Consider the following 27,609-nt stretch of genomic DNA (forward strand, 5'->3'; position numbering starts at 1 on the left):
CTCCTCCTTCTTTGTGATAATCATCTTCCATTATCTGTGTTTCTGTAATGTAGTAGTTCAAAGTTTAAAACTCAGATTATGTCATATTTCTTTTAAAGGCAAGAGGAGAGGGGGAGAGAAGTAAAATGAGAAAGGGAGAGAGACAAAAGCTTCCCAATTCATTTGTACTAAAGATTCTCTCTCTCCCTCTCTATAACTCTCAAATAAATAAGTCTTAAAAAAAGGGACAGATGTATGTATTTTCTAATTCATTATAGTTCTCTATAGTTTAAATTGTAAAATTTATTTTTTAAAAGATTTGTGGGGCCAGCGCTTTGATGTAGTGGTAAAGCTGCCGCCTGCAGTGGTGGCATCCCATATGGACATGAAAGACTTCATCCTCCCCCCCCCCCCGCCTCTCTGTAATTTTCTTTCAAATAAATAATTAAATAAATCTTTTGGGGAAAAAAAGATTTATGTTATTTGAAAGGCAGAGTTAGAGAGAGAAAGAAGAGAGGGAGAGAGAGAGAGAGGGAGAGAGAGAGAGAGAGAGAATCCTCCATACACTGGTTCACTCCCCAAATGGACACAATGGTTGGGGGTGAGCCAAGCTGAAGCTTGAAACCAGGTACCCTGTCTGGGTCTCCCATGTGGGTGGCAGGGGCCCAAACACTTGGGCCATCTTCAGCTGCTTTCTCAGGCACTTTAGCAGGGAGGTGAATGGGAAGCGGAGGGCCAGGTCTTGAACTGGCTGGCACTCATATGGGATGCCACCTGCTGTGCCACAACACTGGCCCCTGTCATATTTGATTTTTAAAAAACAACTCTGTTCTAGTTAAGCAATACACATCTTTTTTTTTTTTTTTTTAAACAGGCAGAGTGGACAGTGAAAGAGAGACAGGGAGAAAGGTCTTCCTTTTGCCGTTGGTTCACCCCCCAATGGCTGCTACGGCTGGCACACCGCGCTGATCCGAAGCCAGGCCCCAGGTGCTTCTCCTGGTCTCCCATGGGGTGCAGGGCCCAAGGACGTGGGCCATCCTCCACTGCACTCCCGGGCCACAGCAGAGAGCTGGAAGAAGAGGAGCAACCGGGACAGAATCCGGCGCCCCAACCGGGACTAGAACCCAGTGTGCCGGTGCTGTAGGTGGAGGATTAGCCTATTGAGCCGCGGTGCCGGCAACAATACACATCTAACTGGGGGCTGGTGTTGTTGTAAAGCATGCTGGGTCACCATATGTGACACCAGCATCCTATATCAGAGTGCCAGTTCAAAACCTGGCTGTTCTGCTTTGGATCTAGCTCCCTGCTGATGCACCTGGAAACAAACATAGGATGGCCAGAGTATATGAGTCTCTGCCATCAACATGGGAGACCAAGATGGAGTTCTGGGCTCTTGGCTTCAGGCTGATCCAGCCCTGGTCATTGTGGCCATTTGAGAAGTAGACTAGCAGCCAAGAGATTTCTTTCTCATTCTGTCTCCCCCTTTCTCTCTGTCATTCCGCCTTTCAAATAAATAAAATAAATCTAAAATAAGAGAAATGAGTGAGTAAACATTAAACTGTTCAACATCACAGAAGAAGTAAGTGGTGAGGGCAGGCTTAGATCTTTTTACTATTTATTAACATCTCTCCAGAGATGAACTGAAGCAGGAAACCATTTAAAAGGTAATGAAATAAAATTTTGGTAAAACATTTGGTGTCTAAGGAGATGGCAATGGAAAGGACAATAAAAGGATAAATACAAGTAAAATTCTAAATTATTATAATTAAGTTTGCATGGTCAAAGATAAAGCTTTCAAAGCTTTGAATCAAACTACAAATTTTGCTGTATATATAATATGATCATAAATACATTAAAATCTCAGACTTCAAAGTTATGTTTGGTACAGTATGCATGACACCTCATAGTTACACTTTGTTTAATGTTACTTTCTTCACACATACATATTTCAAAATCACATCACTAATAATCATGGCTAATTGTTCTAGCTTTTAATCCAAATTGGTAACATCATGAATGTTTATAAATATAATACATTGCAATAAAATGGTTAAAAATAAAATTCTGGGGTGATCCAGAGCTAGAGTAAAAGACTATGTTAAATCGGTAGGATGTCCAGAACACTATCCACCAAGTTGTGCTAACTATAAGACTAAAATAAATTCTATCCCAAAAATCTAACATAAGAGCTGATGCCTTTCCTCAAATCCAATTCAAGGTGATGAAGTTGAGTGTGCCTTCCCTGGCAATTCAAGTAGAATGTAACATAACAGTGGGTGCTATCAGAGCTTCTTACCCAAATACCTCAACTTTAGCAACAGGTTAGACTCTAAGCGCAAATCTCACTAAACTGGATTCAAGTTCTTCTTAAGCCTCTGCCTCCCATTACCTTTTTTTTTTTTTTTTGGTTTATATTTAATTATACAACCCACACCTTGAGTTCATCACCAAAACAGAGAAGTAGAACCTTGACAGTAAGTTCTGCTTTGCCTGTGTGCTCTTGTGCTATCCATTCATCTGCTTCCCCTCACCATCAAGTTCTCATTAAAAACAATACTGGATGCTTTTCAATGGAGTATAATATGTTACATCATATTATGAAGCAATATATGCATGGGATTGAGCATCAGAAGCAAAGTTTGGTGAAAACAGCTACTTAGTGGCAATGAAGTAGTGCAGTGCTTTTGTAAAACAATTCAGCACAAATGTACAATTAATATCCTCTTCTCTCAAACACTTATTTCTACAATAATCAATCCCAAGAGAAGAATACAAAGTATAAAAATATAATGTATAAGAGGATGTTCAACACAGTGTTAATGGTAAAGAGGAAAACCTAGAGACAATAAAATGGTTCAATGTGAAGAAAATGATTAAGAAAAGAAGTACTATACATTGAACTAAGGTCCTTTATTTACCTAGGCCACAAGTTTAAACTGAAAACTGTCATGTCATACTTTTTGATTGTTTCTCAAATTCACAGAACCTAGCTCTTTATCCTTAATATAATATAGAATGCTAAATTAAAAAATGAGTGGACAAGCTTGCACTGTCAGATCTGTTTTATAACAAACTTCAAAGTCATATCAAAAGATAAAGAAAATAGATAAAACCTTGATGTAAAACTTTATAATTATATATATAAAGGGAAACATATTTTCTGAGCTAGATAACATGAGCATTATCCTTTAAAAGTAAGATTTTAATACTCAAATTATGAACTGGAAATATTTTTTTCAAAGCAAAATGCCACTGAAGGATGAATGCAGAGTATAATAAAGAACTACATTAGTTGGCTTTATCCTACAAGAGAGTCAAAATAGGAAAAGCCCAATAGCAAGCCAAATTTTAATAAATCATGCTTAATTAAAAATAAAAATAAATACATAAAATACAAGTGATTTGTGAAGTAATAAGGAGGAGAATAGAGATTCATAGTCAAAATTAAAACATTTATCAACTTTTTTATGTGGTAATTTACTTCCGTTACTGTTTCAGAAAGCTAGTTATCATTCACACTGGTGCTCCAAATCTCTAGACTGCAGATACTTTGTGTGGAATAAAGAATTAATAGAAAAGATATTTAAATCAATATGTATTTTCTTAATCAATAAGTACCAAAAATATAACAACTATTATTTAGAGGTGTGAAATTACTTTAGACATCAAAATAATATATGAATAGATGTTATCTAGAACATACAGTCCAAATGAAATTGAAGGATTTATTAAATAACACTGTCATTTCCTTTAGAACAATGTGAATCTCAATCTAAACATTATTATTTATTCAAAGGTTGAATCAAAATGGAACATAGTCTTAAATGTAAAACTAAAAAACTTTTGGAAGCAAATATAGGAAGAAATCATAATGTGGCATTATCAAAGAATTCTTAAATGTGCTACCAAAAGCACTGTCTATTAATAAATGATCAAAAGGCTGTCATCAAAATTAAAATTAAAATTGATCTGAATCGTATGAAAATATAAAATGAACTAATAGCATTATATTTAGCATTATACTCCAGCAATAAATAGATCATGTGTGGTCATACATATAATCTAAACTTAAAATATGTGAAAACAAGAATTTTCCGTTTGACTTGGCAATAAGCATGCTACCCCAATTAGATTTGTTACTTTTTTATTTAGCGAAAATTAATCATAAACACTTACCAGCAGCTTCAAGAACCAGTTGTAGTCTGGCTTTGGCTTGCTCAGCTGGTGGCTAAAAACCAATCATAAAAGACATTTACAGATCAGATTTAGTTGATGGAGCTTTAAAATCAATGCACTGTATATGTGAGTATCAGAAAATTTAGAGACGCTTATCATAATCAATATTAACATCCATCTACATATTAACAAAATTTCGTCACAGGAGTACTACCGATTTTCTCTCACCTTCACAAATTATACTTTTTGTTATTATTCATAGGATTCAATAATGACATTCTTTTTTTTTTATTGGAAAAGGGCCCCTTTACTACCCAATGGTGTACCAATCAGAAATAACATAAATAACTGAAATATCATGAGGCAAAATTCACATATGTGATTATGTGAATATTCTCTAGTTGTATTATTTCTTCACATATGAAAACATGCAAGTGACCTATTAGAATATAAATATAGTAGAAATTTGAAGTCTAACATCTCAGGCATTTTTAACCATAAAACCAAATATTTTGGTTTTCTAATGATTTGAAAGGAACAACCGTGTCAAAGACAGGGCACAATATAACTTCTATGCTTTTAATTCCTACTAATGGTCCTAAAATTGTTCTCAGTGATCCTTGACTCAAAGGAGTAGATAATGCTGAAACTGAACTACTTTCCTACTAATAATCTTACACCGGGACTTCTGCATAACAGCCTGGTAGTATGTAAACTATAACATGGATTGCATCAAGGTTACCTAAGATCTGCTGAAAACTGTTGTCAGTATTCAGGACTTTACTTCACCACAAATTTATAAAGATAACCATAATAAACTAAATAGGTAATTTAAAGGGAAAACCTAAATAACTCCATGTTCACATATAAAAACAGCATTTTAGAATTAACATTTCATGTGATACATTTGAATATCATGTTATTTGTGAAAAAAATCAACCTGAATGAAAAGAATTAAATAACTGGGTAAAGAAAGATATGCTCAAGAAGGCTTACGAATTTGAGCAGTGGCACAAGCATTTGGTTTAGTGGTTACAATATCTTTTAGGATATCTGCTTTTCATATTGGAGTGCCTGGCTTGAGTCCTGACTCTGCCTCTAATCGAATGCACATCCTTGGAGGCAGCAGGTGTTGTCTTAAACGCCATGGTCTCTGCCACCCACCTGGGAGATCTACAGTGGGTTCCAGGCTATTGGCTTCAGCATTACCCACTCTGGCTGTTTAAGGCATCTGGGGAGGGAACCAGCAGATAGAAGATTGACCTCTCTCTTTTTCTCTTCCTCTCTCTGTCTCCCTCTGTCTCATCCTCCCTCTCTGCCTTTCAAGCAAAAGTGAAAATAAATAAATAAATAAATAAATAAATAAATAAAGCAAATGATTTGGGGCCAGCATTATGGTGCAAAAGGTTAAGCCACAAACTGTGATGCCAGCATCCCTTATCTGAGCACCAGTTAGGTCCCAGCTACTCTGCTCCCAATCCAGATCCCTGTTAATGTGCTTAGTAAAGCTGGGGAAGATGGACCAAGTACTTGGGCTCCTGCCCCGCCAGTGGGAGATTTGGATGGAGTCGCATGTTCTTGGCTTCAGCTTGGCCCCATACCAGCCATTGTGGCCATTTGGCGAGTGAACCAACAGATAGAAGATCTCTTTCTCTCTGTGTCTCTCCTTTCTGTGATACTCTGCCTTTCCAATAAAGAAAATAAATCTTGGGGCCAGCATTGTTGCATAGCAGGTAAAGCCAAAGACTGTGATGCTGGAATCCTATATGGGCACTGGTTAGTGTCCCAGCTGCTCCACTTCCAATCCAGTTCTCTTCTAATGTGCCTGGGAAAGCATAGAAGATGGCCCAAGTGTTCGGCCCCCTATACCCATGTGGGAGACCCATATGAAGTTCCTGGCTCCTAGCTTTGGTACAGGCCAACCCTGGCCATTGAGGCCATTTGGAGAATGAATCAGTGGATGGAAGATCTCCATCTTTCCCTCTCTCTCTCCGTACCTCTGTCTTTCAAAAAAATAAGTTTTTTGTAAAAAATAAGAATGGAAATGTGAGAGGAAGGAGAAAGAATGGTGGGAGTAAGGAAGGGTGGGAGGCAAGGTGGAATGAATGTTCCTAAATCTGTATACATGAAATGCATGAAGTTTATATTTCTCAAATATAATTTAAATATAAATGAAAGGGTAAATTTAAAAATAAATAAATCTTTAAAAATGTCCAATTTTTTTTCCTTGTAGCTGTCACAATCCTACTGTTTGACTTGGGACAGTATTGTATATCATAGAACAATGATAGCCCTGTAAACAGCAGCCTGATTTTATAAATAGGTTTCACTGGAACACAGCCAACTCATTTACATATTGTCTATGGCGCTCTGTGCTCAATTCAACAATAGAAGTTGAGCATCTGTAGCAGGAGCCTTATAACCAGCAAAGCCTAAAAGAACCATGATTTAGACCTTTAAAAAAGTATGCTGACTCCTGCCACAGAAGATGGAGAGAGTTAGAATTTTAAACATAGAAGTGATGTGCTAAGTCTGCCTTTAGATACATTATTCTAGCAAAATGTTTGAGGATGAGTCGAAAGGAATGTGACTGGGGCAAAGAGATCAGCAAGGTGGCAATTAAAGAATTCCAGGTGAGATGATGAGTACCTGAGCAGAGGCAGGAGTAGAAAGCTGGGCAGGAGGAATTCCGTTTGAGAAACATTTAACGAGGAAAACAAAGGGACTGACTGGATTATTGTGGGAGGTGTGAAACACAAGAGTATGTTGTACGTTTGTAGGGGGGATGTATTTAAACATTCCATATGAAGTTATAAAGCATGGAAAATATGTGACTTCAAATTAAAATGTCACAGCAAAATATCAATAGAAGACTGTGTGACATCTACTGACTATAATTTAACAGTCATAAACAAAAATGTATATGGGGCCAAGCAGTTAATATAAACATTTATGATGATAAATGGCAACTGACATTCATCACTAGTATTAATACTAGCATTAGTATTAGTAGTAGGGAGCTCAGAAACTGTAGAGCAAGTGCCCCAGCTCAAGGAAGCTGTGGACACTCAGCATCAACTGATTGCTATAATGCAGAAGTGCAAGCCCAGGCTTATGAAATTTGTTAATTTTTCACAAGAATTAAGTCACCATGAAAATTAATACTATGTGGAACAAACAGTATTTCTCTGCACTAGGTTCAACCCCAAGACCTCTGCCATCTACTTACCACACATAGTAGAAACTTGATACTTTGTGCAATATAACATAACTAGAATAGCAAGAAAGATATGATATACCTGGCTCTAAGCAAGCTAAGAATTATAAAGCATACATTTAAGAATGTCCTTGTAAGCAGTGAGTATTCTTTGATAGAAAAATCCTAGACACTTTACTGGTTAAGTTTTTTTTTTTTTCATTTCACAGAGAAATTTTTTTTTCACCAGAAGCCTTTCATTTGAAGACTATAAACTTCATGCATCTCATAACTTTAGAAACAGTGATTCTTCCCCCTGTACCACCCTCCTACCTGCATTCTCACCCCTCTTCTTCCTCCCTCGCCTATTCCCATTCTTACTTTTTACTAAAATCTATTTTTTAAAAACTTTTATTTAATGAATATAAATTTCCAAAGTACAGCTTATGGATTACAATGGCTTCCCCCCCATAACGTCCCTCCAACCCCCAACCCTCCCCTTATCCACTCCCTCTCCCCTTCCATTCACATCAAGATTCATTTTCAATTCTCTTTATATACAGAAGATCAGTTTAGCATACATTAAGTAAAGATTTCAACAGTTTGCTCCCACACAGAAACATAAAGTGAAAAATACTGTTTGAGTACTAGTCATAGCATTAAATCTCAATGTATAGCACACTAAGGACAAAGATCCTACATGAGGAGTAAGTGCACAGTGACTCCTGTTGTTGACTTAACAAATTGACACTCTTGTTTATGGCCTCAGTAATCACCCTAGGCTCTTGTCATGAGTTGCCAAGGCTATGGAAGCCCCCTGAGTTCACCGACTCTGATCATATTTAGACAAGGCCATGGTCAAAGTGGAAGTTGTCTCCTCCCTTCAGAGAAAGGTACCTCCTTCTTTGATGACCCATTCTTTCCACTGGGATCTCACTCGTGGAAATCTTTCATTTAGGTTTTTTTTTCCCCCCAGAGTGTCTTTTGGCTTTCCATGCCTGAAATAGTCTCATGGGCTTTTCAGCCGGATCCGCATGCCTTAAGGGCTGATTCTGAGGCCAGAGTGCTGTTTAGGACATCTGCCATTCTATGGGTCTGCTGTGTATCTCACTTCCCATGTTGGATCATTCTCTCCCTTTTTGATTCTATCAGTTAGTACTAGTAGACACTAGTCTTGTTAATGTGATCCCTTTGATTCTTAGTCCTATCATTATGATCAGTTGTGAACAGAAATTGATCACTGGGACTAGTGAGATGGCATTGGGTTTAACAATTAAGAATAACTTAAGACATAGGAAGAGTATACAGAATAACGTATACTCAACTTCCAATAAAATATTAACAATAATAGTAAAGTCTCCTATTCCATGAAATCCTAAATCTTCCTCCATAGCATCCCTTGCCTCCCCCCATTATAGCCACTATTTTGAAAATATAGTGATGACTAAACCTAGAGATTTCTGATAGTTAATGTTTAGGATAAAGATAGCTGCTATGATATATTATTTTTCACCAATTATTCCCACAATCTGTAACATACAACTTCATAAAGAAAGCCAGAGAATAGGATTTTTAGTATTTGCCTCTACTAGTAAATGCTGGACTAAAATTAAGAAACACTGACTCCAAATTTCATGTTCCTTCTACCTCAATCACTATCATACTCATCAAGTCACAGTAATTAATTTACAAAGATTCAAAAGTATAATAAGGTTTTCATTCTTTTCTAAAAGAAAATAATCCAAAACAATGCAGTTGATATAGTAAATAAAATGATTCCATTCTAAATACATTTGCCTGTGGTGATACAACTTCCTAAATTTTATCTATGAAATACAAAGATGAACTCTGACAATAGGGATAAATGTTATTAGATTTTTAAAGTAATCTGTATTTGGTAAATATTTTGACTTTGATGAAATTTACCACTCAACTATTTTTCTTGGATGGGGTATGTAGATACAAATACTCTCTCACTTTTTGCACAAGCAAAATGATGTCTTTTTACTGTGACTGGTGAATACATTGAATGAATATGGAATTCTTCAGTTGCAATCTTTCTCAGTCACCTGTTTCTTGAATCTGTCATTTAAAAAATTTTTAATTTATTTATTTGAAGGGCAGAGTTACACAGTGAGACACACACATAACATGCACACATGAGTGCACACATACACATATGTGTGTGTGTGTGTGTGTATTAGAGAGGGAGAGAGAAGAGACAGACAGAAAGAAATTTCTTTACTCTGTTGGTTCATCCCTCAAATGGCCTAAATGGCCCCAATGGCTGGGTCTGAGCCAAGGAGAAGTCAGGAGCCTGGAACTCCATCCCGGTCTCCCATGTGGGAGGCAGAGGCCTAAGCACTTGCGATATCTTCTACTGCTTTCCCAAGCCCATTAGTCAGGAACTGGATCAGAAGTGCAGCAGCTGGGACTTGAATTGGCATTCATTTGGGATGCCAGTGTTGCAGGTGGTGGCTTAACCAACTGCACCACAATGCCAGCCCCTATAACCTCAAATCTTTCACAAGGACTCGCTACATGATTTCTAGACAAGAATTTGTCTCAGAAGAGGGAAAACATTTCAACAGGCTGCTTGGCGGGAACTCTCTGGGCCCCACTTGCCTTTCTATTATCAGAAAGCTGCTTGGCTCAGAAAAAGTAGTCCTGGAGATGGGATTTAGAGAGGAGAATGAGAGAACACAGTCTGATGTAAGTTGTTATCAGTCTGATTGCTCTCTGTAGTTACTTTATAGGAAAAGATTAAGGAGAAAGAAGAAAGAGTTTAAAAACATTTTATCATTTATTTTTAGATAAGTATGATCATATAATCTAGCTCAGGAAAAAATCACTTTTGGGGTTTCAGTGCCAAGATATCTAATGCTTTAGCTATTTGACTCTGTATTATATACTTCAGCATTAGTATGAATCTCATCAGAACTGGTACATGGTACCTATGTTATTCAAAATAATAATAACACCAAACACACATGTATGGAATTTCTCAAAGAATCTTTAATCAAGGACATATTTAAGGGTACAATGTCATAATTGTGCTGTATTTAGGAAACTTATAGAGAGAATATTATAACCAATTTAAAAATAATATTCCTTATATCAAAATTAGTGATATAAAATTAGATAAACAAATATCATCAAAATAGATCTACAGAGAATATAAATATGATTCTCTTATAAACATAAATTGACAATAATGGAAAAGTAAGAAAAATAATAACTTTAAAGATTTTTAAAGGCTGTATTAAAGTTAAAACTGTCAACAAAAAAAAAAAACTAGAACAACACTGTACTACAATTTTAACTCTTAGAAGGAAAACTGTACTGCTGCTAGAAATTCTTATGCAGGACTTAAAAATGCTAAAGTAACAGAAATCCTTTGATAGAAGGAGAGGGCCTAGGAGTCTTCCTCTTGCTTCTTTTCCTCTCCACTGCAGCCATGTATACCAACTTATTTCCACTTTAAGATCCAGGTTAGAGAAGAGTACTCATATTCTCAAGCAAAACAAATGCTCTTAAGATCAAACTTCAAAACAAAACCAAACAAAAAACAAAAGCATATCAGCCTCATGATGACTTATGCAGTGGCCCATTCTCAATGCCTAGTCTCTTTTCTTAGTCTCACCCTGAGTTCACTATAAATACACTGAAGTTTTAGATTCTCAAAATACTGCTGAGGCTAATTTCCAAATCCAGAAAAATCCTTTGAGTCTTGGTTCTATAAAAAGAAAATCAAAGAGAAGCTCATCCTGACATAAAACTGATCTACACTAAACTATTTGCTCATCCTTCTCACTTCCATTTGTATTCAGCTCCCTGAACCATTATGGAATTTCTAAAAGTTGATGAAGCTGAAGTCACTCCACCTGCAAACAACAGTTTGGGAGTTGGTAAGGACAGGGAAGTGGAAAGTCTGAAAGAAAGATTGAGGCTGAGCCAAAGAGAGAATTCAGAGCTGGAAACAAAACTGGGCTAGCAATATTTTGCCATATCAAAATTAATATTAGTTTGAATGGTTTTTGGATACTACCCTCAATTTCATATTATCATAATCTCTCTTGACATAAAAAGAACATATAGTAACCCTTAATCTACTTATGAAATTGAAAACTTACGTTTGAATAAAATGTACAGTTTCAATATTTTGGATCTTGTAGGTGTGAAAAGTACTATTGAACTCTTATAAAATCTTGACATAAAATTCAAACATTCAAAATATATTACTTTCATTTGTTCAAAAAGTTTACACATAGCCTCTTATGTAGAAAGGACTGTCCTACAAGTTGAGGATAAAAAATGCATAGACATAATTTCTGATTCCAAGAATCATAGAATAATCAAAGAGGAAGAAACTTCTGGAGCTGGTGCTGTGGCATAGAGGGTAAAGCCGCTGCCCGCAGTGCCAGCATCCCAAATGGGTGCCGGTTCAAGTTCCAGCTGCTCCACTTCCAATTCAGCTCTCTGCTATGGCCAGGGAAAGCAGTGGAGGACGGCCCAAGTCCTTGGGCCCCTGCACCCACATGGGAGACCCAGAAGGAGCTCCTGGCTCCTGGCTCTCTTGATTTCGGAGTGGTGCAGCTCTGGCCATTGCGGCCAACTGGGGAGTGAACCAGCGGATAGAAGAACTCACTCTCTCTTTCTCTCTCTGTGTAACTCTGACTTTCAAATAAATAAATATTAAAAAAAAAAGAAAATAAACTTCTATTTATTAAATATCTACCTTGTGCCAAGCATGTGTGTTATTTTTATCTTTCCTTAAAATTTTCTCAAACAGGAACTGGCGTTGTGGTGTGGTTGGTTAAGCCATTGCCTGTGATGCTGGTATCCCACATGTGCACCAGTTCAAAACTCAGTTGCTCCACTTCTGATTCAGCTCCCTGTAAATGTGTCTGAGAAAGCAGTGTAAGATTCACCAAGTGCTTGGGCCCTTGCACCCACGTGGGAGACACAGAAGCAGCTATGGGCTCCTGGCTTCTGCCTGGCCCAGCCCTAGCTTGTTGCAACCATCTGGGGAATTAAGCAGTAGATGGAAGATCTCTAAATCACTGTCTCTCCTTCTTCCTCTCCAACTCTGCCTTTCAAATAAATAAAAAATAAATCTTTAAAAAATTTTCTCAAAGCTTTATTGTGGTCTAATTACAAAAGTACAATAAATTTAATATACTTAGTATTTCACTTTTAAACTCAGCACAAATATTTTGAAATGCAACCATGTTGTTCTATCAATAGTTCATTCCTTTTCATCGCTGAATAGTATTTCATTGTAAGGATATATTGTAACATCTTTATGCATTCACCTGTCAACAGTATTTGAATTATTTCCAGTTTTGCTGCTGTTGTTACAAAAAATACTATAATCATTCAGGTACAAACCTTTGTATAAATGTGCTTTCTTATATCTTGGGTAAAATCCATGGCTGGATCATGCAGTAATTATATCTGTAACTTTTTAAAGAAAATACCAAGTTGTTTCCAAAATGCATCTTGATTATCACTTGGCATATCAGTCTTTTTATTTTCAAATCTCTCACAGGTATGTAGAGGTACCTCAGTACAGTTGTTTCTCTATTGAATGGTGCTGTTGAACACTTTTATTATGTGCTTATATATTATCCATATATCTTCCGTGGTAAAATGAATGTTCAAAGCTTCTGTCAATTTCTCTGTTGTAACAAAGTACTTTCTCTCATATATAATTTCCAATTTTATATGCAAAGTCTGATTAGATTTTTGACAAAGACCACCCCATCAACTTCTTCTTTTATGAATGATGCTTTCTATGGTGCTGTATCTAAGAAATTTTAACATGTTCCCAATTCACAAAGATTTATCCTTGAAGATTTGAGGTTTTTTTTTCTTCTACATGTAATTCCATTACGGTGGAATGAGAAGGCCATGCCACAGCAACATTCCATGATATGTTTTCAATTAATTTTTGTATATTGTAAACAGTATGCACTGAAGCCTTTTTTAAATTTAGCAATATAGTTATCCAGTTTTTCCAGCACCCATCTGCAGAAAAGATTATCATTTTTCCACTCAACTGCCTTTGTAACTTTGTCAAAGTAAACCTGCCATATGTACTCTAAGTATCTTTCTAGACTATTCTGGTTCATGTGTTTGCCAATCTGGATGCCAATATCACACTATCTTGAGTACTACAGCTTTATACTAACTCTTGAAATCAGATACAATAACTCCAAATTTCTTGTTTTTAATAGTATTTTCAAAAAAAAAAGAGAGTAGTTTCAGTTCTTCTAAGTTCTTAGCATTCTCAAAAGACAGACGTTTGGGGGAATGATAATGGTATGAGAAATAATAAGTAGTAATAAGGAGTAATACAATCTGCATATAATGAGTAAGTTAAAACCAAGCAACTTGACAGAAAAATGGCAATTTTTAAAGTGATCCTATGAGTTCCAAATATATGTCTATTAATGTCTATGTGTTATGTATTTTTCAGCCAATATGAGATATGTCCCTGAAAGCATAGCAACCTGAAAAAAGTAATATCTCTTTTGAAAAAATATAATAGCTATTATTTATTTTACACTAATGGTGTTCCAGAATCTATGCTAAGCTTTTTTCATTCCATATTACAACTTTAACAAGTCAGGCATTCTCAATACTATCTTTTAAATGAAGTATAAATTAGCATAACTCACAAAGCTGACAAAGTGGCAGAATTTGAAATTGAATCCAAATCACAAAATCTGTTTTTAACAATATTACACTGCCTCATAGCTTGAAATTCATTGATTTATTAATTTTCATAGGGTAATAAAAGACAAATATAATCATTTTTAATTGCTAGAATAGACTATACAAAGTTAAAAATAAATAACCGTTTAGTCTTTGGATGCTTTCACTTATGACCTTAAAATTATGAGTGCCTTCTAAAAATCTCATTTTAATCAAGCTTTTACAGATGTACACCTTTAAAAATATTAAACATATTTGTAATATAGGTACTGTGCAGTTTCCTTTAAAGAAAAAGCAATCTTACTATGACAGAGACACATATCAAAAGCTTATCATATTTCAAGCTACATTTCATTTTAACTGTTACTATAATTCTATCTCTTAGAATCAAGGTCTAAGCTAGAAATATTACAAATAGCTCAAAAGCAGATTTATCTTGCCTCTAGAACTTAGCACCAAGTTAGTTTAAATAAAGAACCCCTAAAAAGAAAAAAAAAAAGTATTCCATTCTCAAGCAAATTCATCTTAAGAGTTTTACCACTTTCTCTAAACAATTAAATATTTACAAAAAAGTCATTTAACAGCTATTTTTAATTAAAAACCAGAGAATATATCATCTTATAAGTGTCATTTCACAGATGCAATGTTAAATTAAAGACATGAAATGGAACTTAAGGTTACAAAATCCTATAGGACTATTTAAGCACCTATCTTCACAATCCATTATTAAAAGAGTACTTAAGAGGTTTATGGAAAATGGAATTAAAAGATAAAGTTATTATGAAATCCATGTATACCCAGGGTCTCCAAAGAGTTCATGGAAGAAAGCAATATAAGAAAAACATGCATGGATTTCAAAATTTTTAATCAAAATAAACTTTTCTTTTAATTCCATTTTCTATTAATTTTTTCTTTGTTAAAGATTTTATTATTATTATTTTTTGAAAGGCAGAGTTATAGAGAGGAGAGACAGAGAGAGACAGAGATCATCCATCTACTGGTTCACTCCCCAAATGGCCAGGGCTGGGCCGGGTAGAAGCCAGGTTCCAGGAGTTTCATCCAGGTCTCCCACATAGGTGCAAGGGCCCAATACCTTGGGCCATCTTCTGCTGCTTTGCCAGGCGCATTAGCAGACAGCTGGATTGGACGTGGAGCAACTGGGACAGAAAACAGCGCCCATACAGGATACTGGCATTACAGGAGGTGGCTTTATCTGCTACAACACAAACTGGTCCCTTCAGTGAACCTCTTGAAATACCTTCATTATACTATACAAATACACAGCCTGTTTACAATCTGTAGCTGCAAGTGGCAAATCTGAATATTTGTGATATTGACAATCTGAATATTGTGATACAGACTGTATGACCCATAAAACATTTACCTGGCCCTTTATAATAAAAAGGTTGACCCTGATTCAGACTATTGTTGACCTCTGATCTAAACTACTGCAGTTGTAAACTCTCCATTTATCCTGTCCATTCTAGATGCTGCTGCTAAAATTATCTTCAAAATGAAAGGTTTCAATTACGTTGCTACTTAAAAAGACCTCAATGACTTTATTACTTCAAGATTAAGCATAAATTACCAATTCAATTTTTAATACCATCAATAATATCCCAATTTTATTCTTCTATTTTACTTTCAACCAACATTTTAGCAACACATTGCCTCTCACTATTTCTCAACTATGTCCTGTGTTTTCTTTCCTCTGTTTTTATTTCTTCACAACCTTCTACTTGGAATCCCCAACTCATTATTAGTTGTAGAAATGCTAAATAAAATTCTGCTATCTTTCTCTACCTCTACTTGATTGGCTGGCTAAAATACAGATTGTTTCACAACTCAGAGAGTATTCAAAATCTTTATTAAAGTGGTATAGGCTATCTCTCCTAAATGTTTTCTAAAATGAAAGAGTACATAGTGATGTATAAGGAAAACTTCAGATAGTCTTAAATTTTGTTTTATTTATTTATTAAGATTTACACTTTTATTTTGAAAATCAGAACTAGAGAGAGAGAGAGGGAGACACAGAGAAAGAGAGATCTTCCATCCACTGGTCCGTGCCCCAGATGGCTGCAATTGCAAGCACTGGGGCCACGCCAAAGCCAGGAGCAACTTCATCCAGGTTTCCCAGGTAGGTGGCAGGGGCCCAAACAGTAGGGCCATCTTCCATGGCTTTCCCAGGCCCCCAGTAGGGTGCTGAATCAGAAGCAGAGCAGCCCAGATATGAACTAACACACCTATATGGGATCCTGGAGTCCAGACAGCAATGATACCTACTATGCTGCAACACAGGCCCCTGAACTTTATTTAAGTATAAATATATTTTTTTATTTTCCAGCATCTTTATAAGGTATCTTCTTGTTTGGTTACTGCAACTTTAAGTAACAGCACATCCTTTAATTCATTAATATTAACATTTCATAATGGTCTGTGAGACACTGTTTTAAACAATGACATAAATGCATTTCCTGATCCTTTTAGGAGTCAGTTTGAAATGATACTTCCTATTTTTTATATCCTTTGAGCATTCCAACCATATTTATAAGAAACCTATTCTCTGTGACAAATTTTCTTTCTAGTTCTTAATTTTGTTTATCCACCTTTGTATCTTCCCACAGCGGCTGGGAAGGGAATATATTCTCAGCGGCTCCAATCAGCTGGAGCACCTGCTTGTTTCTACTTCATCAACTTCACTTAAGTTTTTAATACTCTTAACAAAACCTTCTGTACTTCACCCCAAGTTACAATTTCTATCTTTGAATAGTTACTTTCCTGTGCCTCTAACAGATCAAATTTACTTTTTTGAAGCCTTTTCCTACTCAATAACAAAAGCTAAAATTACTGTAAGTTTTTACAAGATGATTTCTCTTCAAAACATACATTACAAAAAAAATACATTACTATCCAGCTGTCTGACTCATGACATTACAAATGCATGATACAAACTAACTAAAGGTCAAATAAATATTTATCTATATTTTTATGTAACTATAAATGTACTGCAGAAAATGATGTATTTTATTTGGATGATTTACTAAGTGATTTTCAGGATGGAATAGTTGTATAGAAGGCATGTTTCAAAGATGAACAACAACTTGATAAGGGAGGGAAAGGACAAAAGACAAAAGGCTGACTGATGTCAGAACTGTATTCTGTTCCTGACTGTAATCACTGAGGGCTTTAGTTCCAACATCCACAGGTATACTCATTACAATGTTTCTGAAAATAAAAAAGGATTACCAAAAGGATAATAATTTAATAATTTGTGGCCCAACTCCATGGCAGACATAGCATTGTACTAGGGGATTTCAAAAAGTTCATGGAAACTAAGCATGTGTTTCAGTTAAATTTTTCCATGAATTTTTTAAAGCCCTTCAGATTGAATTTTTCAAATGTTGTGAAGATATTCAATAACATAGAAAAATATTACATTTGTAGTAGAGTAGGCTACAAAACTACTATGTAAAATGATCTATTTTTGTAAAAACAAAAAATTAAAAATTAAATGCAGATCCTAGAAAGAGCTAGAAAAATATATATTGCAAAATGACAACTTTTCCTCCTTTTTAACCTTAATCCTACCTGCCTTCCAAGTAGTTTTGTGATGGACCAATAAAAATGGGTGTTACAACAAAAGAAAAAGGGAAAAGAGTAATTTAATATTACTGAATTTTTATAGTTAAGTATATATTTATATCACACATTTAGTACATTTAAATCTGATCTAAAAACTAGAAAAACAAAGATTTGCCTATAACTTGATGTGACACAAATACTTATTTCTACCATGAGGTTAAAGATACATTTTGTTAAGAAGTGAAACTTATAATGGATGAATATGCTAGCCTTCTGCCTCAGGAGACCTAGGATCAATAACCAGCTTAATAGGTGAAAATGATATAGATGATTAAACACTGGCGTTTTAGTTGACATTAGTATAATCACAAAATCATTTTGCAATTCATCATAATTAATGATCCCTGCTTAAGGAAAGTCCAAAACTATAGTTGTTGTTAGTCATGATTAAAAAGTATTGGCAGAAACTTAATTATTAATCTATGCTGCTATATTTCTTTTAGAATTCTATTGTAGAGTCAAAGTAGTGTACAAATGTATGAAGTACATATTCTTTTTCAGCCTTTAATTCTAAACTAGACAACTCTCTCTTCCTGTCTTTCTCGCTGGTACTTTTGTGATCCCTCTGTTACCCGCCACCCCCCCCCCCCAAAAAAAAGAGAGATATAAAGTAAGCCCTATTTTTATCCATGAAAGTTACAACAGTAATAAAATGAACAATCAAAAGTTCTGCTTTATACACTTCATAATATTTATTATAAAAGGACAACTTGGGACCAATGTTGTGCTGTAGTGAGCTAAGCTGCCTCCTGTGAGGCCAGATCCCATATCAGAGTGCTGATTCCAGTTCCAGCTACTTCATTTCAGATCCAGGTCCCTGCAACTGCACCTGGGAAAGCAGCAGAAGATGGCCCAATTACTTGGGCTCCTGCCATCTTTGTGGGAGACCAGGATGGAGTTCCTGGCTCCTGGCTCCTGCATTGACCTGCACTAGTTCTGGCCATTACAGTCATCTGGAGAATGAACCAGTGAACAGAAGATCTCTACATCTCTCTCTCTGTCTCTCTTTTTCTCTCCCTCCTTCCCTTTTAAATAAATAAATCTCATTTTTTTAATAAAAGAACTAACAATACATTTGCACGGTAAATTGGTAATAGTAACCACAACTCTTAACCACATAAATAACCTTTACTGTACTTTTTTTTTTAAATTGACCACTGTACCAATATGGTAACCTTTTTTTTTTAATTTCTGAAAAGTGCAATTTTATTTAAGATTATCTTCTGCATATATTTGGTTTATTATTTCTTAGACATTCTGATGTAGAAAATGAACACAACTCAATAAAAACTTTAAAAGTTAAAACATATGAAATGCAGGTAATTATTTTTTAACTAAAAAAGTGACAATTTAAATAATAAGAATTCCCTTGGGGGAAGGGCTGACGTTTTAAGCTTAGAAGCAACAAAGAAATCACAAAGGAAAAAGACTGACAGTTTGACTGCATAACAATATTCAATTTTATATCAAAAAATGTCAAACAACAGAGAATTAAACTAAATGGCAACATAGTGACAGTAAAATTAATAATGGCAAATTTATCCTAGCATTAATAGATTAGTTTCAAGAAAAGCTCCTATAAAATGATTATAAAGTGACTAATTCACAAAAGATAAAAGAACAAGATAAAATGCATAAGACAACTCACACAGAAAAATCATAGTCAAACTCTCTCTTCAGATTTCTGTTAAAATTCCGTCATTAACATACTAGAAAATATGCAAATTAGAAAATGGAAATTATATTTAATACAAACTAGTGGTGTAAAGCTCTTATACTTCACTAGGGGTACTGGGTTCTTCTCAATTTTTCTTTTGTAATTTTTTATTAACATGATCATATAGGCATATCTTATGAAGTATCATGGAATACTTCAACACATGTATAGAACATAAACTGATCAAATCAAGCAATTAGCATACCCATTTCCTTATATTTTCTTTATATTTAAAGTCTGTCACTTCTCTTCTTCCAGTTCTTTCTTTAGTATATGATACATTAGGTGAACTATAGTCACCCCACTATGCTGTGGAACACTGGAGAATCTATTACCTGTACCTGATTGTGTTGTGGTATCCCTTATCCAGCCTTTCGCTATTCCTCTCTATCCCATATTTCCCAAATATGAGTAATCATTATTCTTAGTTTAGGTCAACTTTTTTTAATGTTCATGTATGGAGAGAACATATTATATATTTGTCATTCTGGGTTTGGCTTATTTCACTTAACTTAATGATCTCCAGTTCCAACCACTTTGCTGTCAATGTCAGACTTTCACTCTTTTATAGGTGAATAATAACCCACTGTATAGATATACCACATTTACTTCACCTATTCATTCACTGAAGGGAAACCTAGACTAAGTCCATATATTGGCAATTGCCAATAGTACCACAATGAACAAGGGAATGTAAGTATCTCTTCAATAGACTGATTTCATTTCTTTTGCATATATACTCAGAAGTAGGACAACAGGGTCATATGGTAGATCTATTTTTAGTTTTCTGAAGAACCTCTCTGCTGTTCTCCATAGTGACTGTACTAATTTTTACTTCTACTAATACTATATAAGTGGGGTATTCTTTTCTCTGCATCCTCATTAGCATTTGTTAGTTTTGTTTTTTTTCGCGAACAGTCTTTCAACTAGAATGAGATGATGTTGTGGTTTTTGATCTGCATTTCCCTGATAACTGGTGATATTGAACATTTCTTTACATTTTAGTTGGTCATTTGTGTTTCTTCTTTTGTGAACTAATCATATTCTCTGCCCATTTCTTAACTGAATGTTTGGCTTTTGTTGTTGTTGAGTTTCTTTCAGTTCCTTATATATTATGGATACTCTGTCAGATGAATAGTTTGAATATCTTCTCCCATTCTGATGGTTGTCTTTTCATTCTGTTAATTATTTTGTTGTTACAGATAAGTTTCTTAGTTTCGTATGATCCCATTTGTCTAGTTTTGCTTTGTTGCCTATGATTTGGGGGTCATATCTAAACAATGATTGCCTATACTGATGTCTTAAAGTATTTCCCCTATCTTTTCTTTCAGTGGTTTCATAGTTTCATGTCTTACATCTAGATCTTTGATCTGTTTTGAGTTGATTCAGGTAGGATCTTATTTTCAATCTTCTACAAATGGATATTCAGTTTTACAAGCACCATTTATAGAAGAGACTGTCTTCACTAGTTTATGTTTCGGGTACCTTTGTCAAGAACAGTTATAGATATGTAGATTCTTTCTATGATCTCTATTATGTTCCACTGGTATATGCATCTGTTTCTATGTCAGTACCACGCTGTTTTGATTATAAAAGTCCTATAGTATGTCTTGGAATCAGGTATTGTGATGCCTTTAGATTTGTTCTTTTTCCTCAAGATTACTTTGGCTTTTTGGGATCTTTTGTGCTTCCATATAAATTCCAGGATTACTCTTTCCTGTTCTATGAAGGTCATTGATATTTTGCCAGGGATTGTGTTAGATCTGTGAATTATTTTTGGTAGTATGAACATCTGAATAAAATTAATTCTTCTAATCAATGAATAAGTAAGATTACTTCCATTTTTCCTGTCTTCTTCAATTTCTGTCATTAGTGTTTTATAATTTCATTGCAGATTTTTTTCATAACCTTAGCTGAATTTATTCCAAGTATGTGTTTTTAATAGCTATTATAAATGGGATTGGTCTTATAATTTCTTCTCACTGAGCTCATCATTTGTGCACAAAAATGTAACTGATTTTTGGGTGTTCGATTACTAGCAATATTATAAACTGATTTGATGTTTATAGAAAGCAATTTGAAATGTATGAAATGACGATTACAGGTACTCATACTCTATAAGAAAATATTCCAAGTGTGTTCTAGAATAAAATATTTAAAACATGAAAATATGACTGTTCTGATATTTCAGAAATTTTCTCTTTTTCTTTAAAGATTTATTTTATTTTTTTGGAAGTCAGAGTTACAGAGAGAGAGAAAGAGGGAGAGAGAGAGAGCAGTCTTCTATCCTCTCATTCTCATGCCCCCAATGGCCACAATGGCCAGGGCTGGGACAGACTGAAGCCAGGAGCCAGGAGCTTCTTTTGGGTCTCCCATGTGGGTGCAGGGACCCAAGCACTTGGGTCATCTTCCACTGCTTTCCCAGGCCATTAGCAGGGAGCTGGCTTGGAAGCAGAACAGCCGGTACTCGAACTGATGTCCATATGGGATGCTGGCATTCCAGGCGATGGCTTTATCTACTACACCACAAAGCCAGTCCCCTAGAGATGTTCTTTAAAGGGAAGAACACCAGGAAAGAAAATAAATATTCATCAATAAAGGAATTAGGTGGGGTCATCATTGTGGCGTAGTGGGTTAAGCTGCCACCTGTAGCACCAGCATCCCACATGGGCAACGGTTCAAGTCCTGGCTGCTCTACTTCCTATTCATCTCCCTGCTAATGCACATGGGAAAGCAGTGGAAGATGGCGCAAGTGCTTGAGTCCCTGCACCCATGTGGGGACCTGAATGATGCTCCTGGCTCCTGTCTTTGGACTGGCCAAGCCCTGGCCATTGCGGCCATTTGGGGAGTGAACCAGCAGATGGCAATCTTCTCTTTCTCTCTCTGCTTCTCCCTCTCTCTTAACTCTGCCTTTCAAATAAATAAATCAATCTTAAAAAAAAAAAAGGTGGGGGGGAGTAGGTAACACTATTTAATGATGGGGCACTGTGACGCAGTGGGTAAAGCCACCACCTGCAGTGCCAGCATCCCATATGGGCATCGGTTCAAGTCCCGGCTGCTCCACTTCCTATCCAGCTCTCTGCTATGGCCTGGGAAAGCAGTAGATGACGGGGTTAAATCCTTGGGCCCCTGCATTCTCGTGAGAGACCAGGAAGAAGCTCCTGGCTTTTGGATTGGGATCCTCACAGCTCCGGCTGTTGTGGCCAATTGGAAAGTGAACCATCAGATGCAAGACCTCCCTCTCTCTCTCTCTCTCTCTCTCTCTCTCTCTGCATAACTCTTTCAGATGAATAAATAAATCCTTTTAAAAAACACTATTTAATGAAATGCAGAATACATATTAAATATAATGTTAAATATGAAAACACTCAAAATTGCTTATTAGCTACAAAATGACAGAGTACTATATATTAAGAACATTTAAAATATTCATATCCTTTGACATAGGATATTCATTTGAAGAATTGAGCCTACAGCAACTACTTAAGATAAAAAGGTCAATGCACAATTATGTTCATCCTTATAGTATGTAGAAGAGAAAATGACTGAAAATTCACTGAAAACAATACATCAGTAAATTTTTAACAATGGAGAAATAATTCAATTTATTTGTTTATATTGGTATATTAAAGCATGATACAGCTATATTAAAATCTCTTAGGAAAATTTTGAATATTTTACAAAAAACTATATTAAGATATTTACAGAAGCATTAATGGCAAAGAAAGTTATACTACACAATTAAGTGAAAATAGAGGATGTAAACTAAATCATAATGTTGATTCAATTTATGTGAAATATGTTATTTAATATGGATGTACAAAACAAAGATACTAAGAAACTATCCTGAAATACTAACAATGGTGTGTATTCTTACTTATAATTATAGCACCATGAGATTAGGAGAATCATTCCCCATAGAAAACAAGTAGAAATCTACACAAAATCAGTAAAAACAACCATTTCAGAGCACTGGGAACTAACCAAAGGTAGATAACAACCTAAGAATTTACTGAGAAATACTGTTATTTCATCAAGAAGGAAAGGCAAGATTTTACATGTTTGCTTGCATACATCATTTCTCCCAAGTTTGAATGATAAAAACATTCAATATTGCTTTGAGGTCAGCATTTTGTCTTTGTAGGTTAAGCCACTGCCTGCAACTCTGGCATCTCATATGGGCACTGGTTTGAGTCCTGGCTGTACCACTTCTGATCCAGCTCCCTGCTAATGTGGCTAGGAAAGCAGCAGAAGATGGGTAGCCCAAGATGGGCCAAGATGGGCCCCTGCACCCATGTGGGAGACCCAGGTGAAGCTCCTGGCTCCTGTCTCTGGTCTGGCACAGCCTCAACTGTTGCAGCCATTTGGGGATTGAACCAGTGGATGAAAGCTATTTCCCCTCCTCCCCAACTCTCTCTCTCAACCTGTCTCTCTCTATAACTCTGACTTCCAAATAAATAAAATAAATCTTAAAAATAAAATAAAAATCACACTGCTTTACTATCAGAGGTGATAAGCTCGGTTCAGGCTTGTGGCAGAATAATAAACAGTTAACAAGCAGACATTGAAAGTTGAGGGGTTATAGTATCCTGAGTTTACAAACTTTCTACATGCTTCTAAATTACATACACGTGCAGAAGATGCTAGAGAGCCAGGTGAAGACTGAAAACCTGGATGATGTGAATTTGCTCCACCTTTGAATGTATTCCTCCTCCACATACATCCAGGCCACAGTGTAGAAGCCTTATGGCCTTGAGGTATTTGGCCATGACCTTTGCCCAAATCATTCACTGACCACTAAAGTATACATGTATATTGAAGAATGCTAAGGAGCAGGAGGTAAAAAAGCAGACAGTATCAGCAAACACAAAAACAAAGATGAGATACCAACAGCTAAATTTGCAAAGGCAACAAATGTCATAGTTTGAGTCCAGAGAAGGTAATCTACTGAAACAAACACACTAAACCCTCAAAAGAATACTGTGGAATTTAGAGTCACATATTACCCACAATTCCAATTTTAAACCAAAAATTAGGAAAAAAATAGAGTATGGAAAAGTCAACCCATAATCAAGGAAAAAAAGAAGCTAAACTAACTTCAAATTGGCCCAGATTTAGTAAAGACTTCAAAGAAGCTATTGTAAATATGTTCAAAGAATTAAAGAAAAATATGCAAAGACCAATGAATAAATTGATTGAACAAAATATGGTAAGAGGAACTGAGAATGCTGAAACTCAAAGGAAGGAACCCAATGGAAATTTTGTAGTTGACACGTACAATAACTAAAATGAAAATGGAACTCAGTAGATGGGCTAATTAACAGATCTGAGATGTCAGAAAAAAAATCATCAGTATCCACAAATATGGATGGATAAAAATATCTAAGCCAAAAAACAAAACTACAAAAAAACAGACAAAATAATGTGAGATACCACCAAACATTCTAACGCAGATAAGAGGGGTCTTCAGAAAGATTATTGAAAAATGTGTATAATGAAAAAATTATTCATAGATTTCAAAAAGTTTTTTACACCAAAAAAACTCTTATCCTTTAATTCCATTTTTTCAGGAAAAGAAACAGCACATAAGGAGGTAACAGGAATAAAAAACTTGAATAATGACCAAAAATATCGTATTTGATGGAAAACTAACATACAAATCACTGAAGCTCAATGAACCTTAACAGGACAAATGCAAAAGGAACGACACTCATGTATATCACAATCAAACTCCTACTGAACAAAGTCAAAGAGAAAATCTTAAAAGTAGTAAGGGACAAGTGTCATTACACACACAAATAAAAATATGACTAATGATTTATTTTCCAACAGAAATAATACAGACAAGAAGGAAAGATGAATGGCATTTTTAAAGTGCCGAGGAGAAAACACCTGTTAAGCAACAATTCTACAATCAACAAAAAATAAAGGAAAAAAATATTCACAGATAAACAAAAATGAGGTAATTCACTTCTAGTGGCTCTGCCCTAACAAGAAATACTGGGTATGTCCTTCTGACCAAAAGGAAATGATACTAATGGTAACTTAGAGCCACAAGAAGGAATAAAGAGCACTGTGAAGAGTGAGTAAATATAAATGACCATGTGCCTATAATTTTTAGTTTACTACTCTTAATTTTTTCAACACATATTTGCTAATAGCAAAAGTTTTAACAGTACTGTTAACTTTATCAAGTACCTAGATGTAATATTTATGAAAGCAAAGGTACAAAGAAGAAAAAAATAAAGACGAACTCATACAAAGTTCCTATTTTATTGCAAGTCAGCAGTATAAACTTGAAGTAGATTGTGATGAATTAAAGAAGCATATTGTAATCCTAAAGCAACTCCTAAAAAACTAGATTGTCTACATCCTGGAAAACTTCCACAGCCAAAATGCACTCATACACAATTATATAAATATACAGAATGTTAAGAAAAAGACTAGAATGAAGTACAAAACAATACTTGTAAAAGTAATTTTTTCTTTTACTTTGTTGTTTTTTTATTACATTTAAAGTGACTGTGATATTTTTAATTGAAATACTCCAATAGAACTAAAGCCATTCAAAATACGCTATAATGGTTTTAAAATATATTTCAAATCCATGTTCTAGCTAAGTAAGCAGGAAAAATGAGAAAAGAGAAAAGAGGACATTCTGGCAAAAAAAGAAAAGAATCAAAGAAAGAAAATAGAGACACCACAGAAGTAAGAGAATGTTACCTACACATGAAGAAGGAAAGAGGCTGATGGAAACAAGGACATAAGGAAGATGAGGCAGAAGGGGAAGATGAATGAAAGGTTATGGAGATACTAAGGACATTTTTAATATAAGTATTATGGATGGATATCACGAAATCTATGAATTTCCTGAAATAACACACCATGATATCTTTCTGGACTGAGAATCTAGTTTTTATCAAGAGTCTCAAAAGTATCTGTGTCCCCTGAAATTTAAGAACTTGAGTTCCAAAGTATTAACAAACGATTTTTCAAATCCCATTCATTTTAAAACTGTGAATTTTAAAGCAGCCTTACTTCATTTTTGACTTTTGAAATGACAATTCACTAATTTAAGTTGGTTCATTAAATTTAATTGACCTTTACTCTTATTTATTCTAATTTCAGGGGCAATATGATTGTATGAGCTGGAAGTCTCCCTTACTCCTAGAGCAAGACACTAAGTTATATAACTGTTCAGAGTAACAGTGAAGTCCTGAAGGCAAGATGTTTTATAATCTCTCTGTACCTGGTACAAAGAAGACTTTTTTTTTAAATATTTATTTATTTGAGAGGTAAAGTTATAGACAGTGAGAGGAAGAGACAGAGAGAAAGGTCTTCCATCTGCTGGTTCAGTCTCCAAATGGCTCCAATGGCCAGAGCTGGGCCAATCTGAAGCCAGAAGCCAGGAGCCAGGAGCTTCTTCTGGGTCTCCCATGTGGGTGCAGGCCATCTTCCACTGCTTTCCCAGGTCCTAACAGAGCTGGATCAGAAGAGGATCAGCAGGGACTAGAACTGACACCCATATAGGATGTCAGTGCTGCAGATGGAGGATTAACCTACTGTGCCACAGCGCTGGCTCCAAAGAAGATCTTAAACAGCTTGTTAACAAGTGGATGAGTCTTCTCTTTCACAGGCAATTTCAAATTATATATATCATACATAACAATTATTCAGACAGGAAAATGCTTATGCTCTCTTATGCAATAAATTATTGGCTAGATTAGAAAATCTGTAGAGTGGGTGCTTGGTGTAACAGCTAAGAATATTGCTTAGGATGCTTACATCTCACATTGGAATGTCTTGGTTTGTGTCCCTGCTCCACTAATGATTCACTTCTTGCTAATGTGTACCCTGGGAGGCAGCAACTGATGGTTCCAGTGGTTGGGTCCTTGCCATTCTTAAGGGAGACCAGGATGGAGTCTTGGGCTCCTGGTTTCGGCCTGGTCAGCCCAGCTGTTACAGGCATTTGGGGAGTGAAACATTGAATAGAAAATTTCCCTCTGTCCATCTGTCTCTCTTTATCTCTGCCTTTCAAATACATAAAACTTTGGAAAAAAGACAGGAAATTTGTGTTTGTATTGGTAGTAGTAAAGTATTCCAGATCTCTGTCCCCAACATCCTTTTACTCTTCACTTCTCCACAACTTCTCATTCACATTATTTACTAAGATAAATAA

The 27,609-nt window shown here is 35.5% G+C and overlaps 1 protein-coding gene across 14 annotated transcripts in view; it reads right to left on the reverse strand.

Moving 5' to 3' along the window:
- Positions 1-27,609, reverse strand: part of RSRC1 (arginine and serine rich coiled-coil 1) — a 447,518-nt gene that overhangs the window by 185,288 nt on the left and 234,621 nt on the right. For 11 of the 14 annotated variants that reach the window (XR_016233240.1, XR_016233241.1, XR_016233238.1 and 8 more), the window contains one exon: positions 4,156-4,207. Coding sequence is in view for 10 of the 14 variants with exons in the window: in XM_070072602.2 (XP_069928703.2) it covers positions 4,156-4,207 (52 nt within the window). In the remaining 4 variants the exon portion in view is untranslated. Of the gene's footprint in view, positions 1-1,577; positions 3,528-4,155; positions 4,208-21,927; positions 21,982-27,609 lie in introns of those variants that run through there. The other 3 variants (XM_089332163.1, XM_089332164.1, XM_089332165.1) reach the window with 3 other exon arrangements.

The sequence above is a fragment of the Oryctolagus cuniculus genome, chromosome 4, assembly GCF_051225735.1.
Source record: "Oryctolagus cuniculus isolate XC-2025 breed Fujian yellow rabbit chromosome 4, ASM5122573v1, whole genome shotgun sequence".
Classification (NCBI taxonomy): domain Eukaryota; kingdom Metazoa; phylum Chordata; class Mammalia; order Lagomorpha; family Leporidae; genus Oryctolagus; species Oryctolagus cuniculus.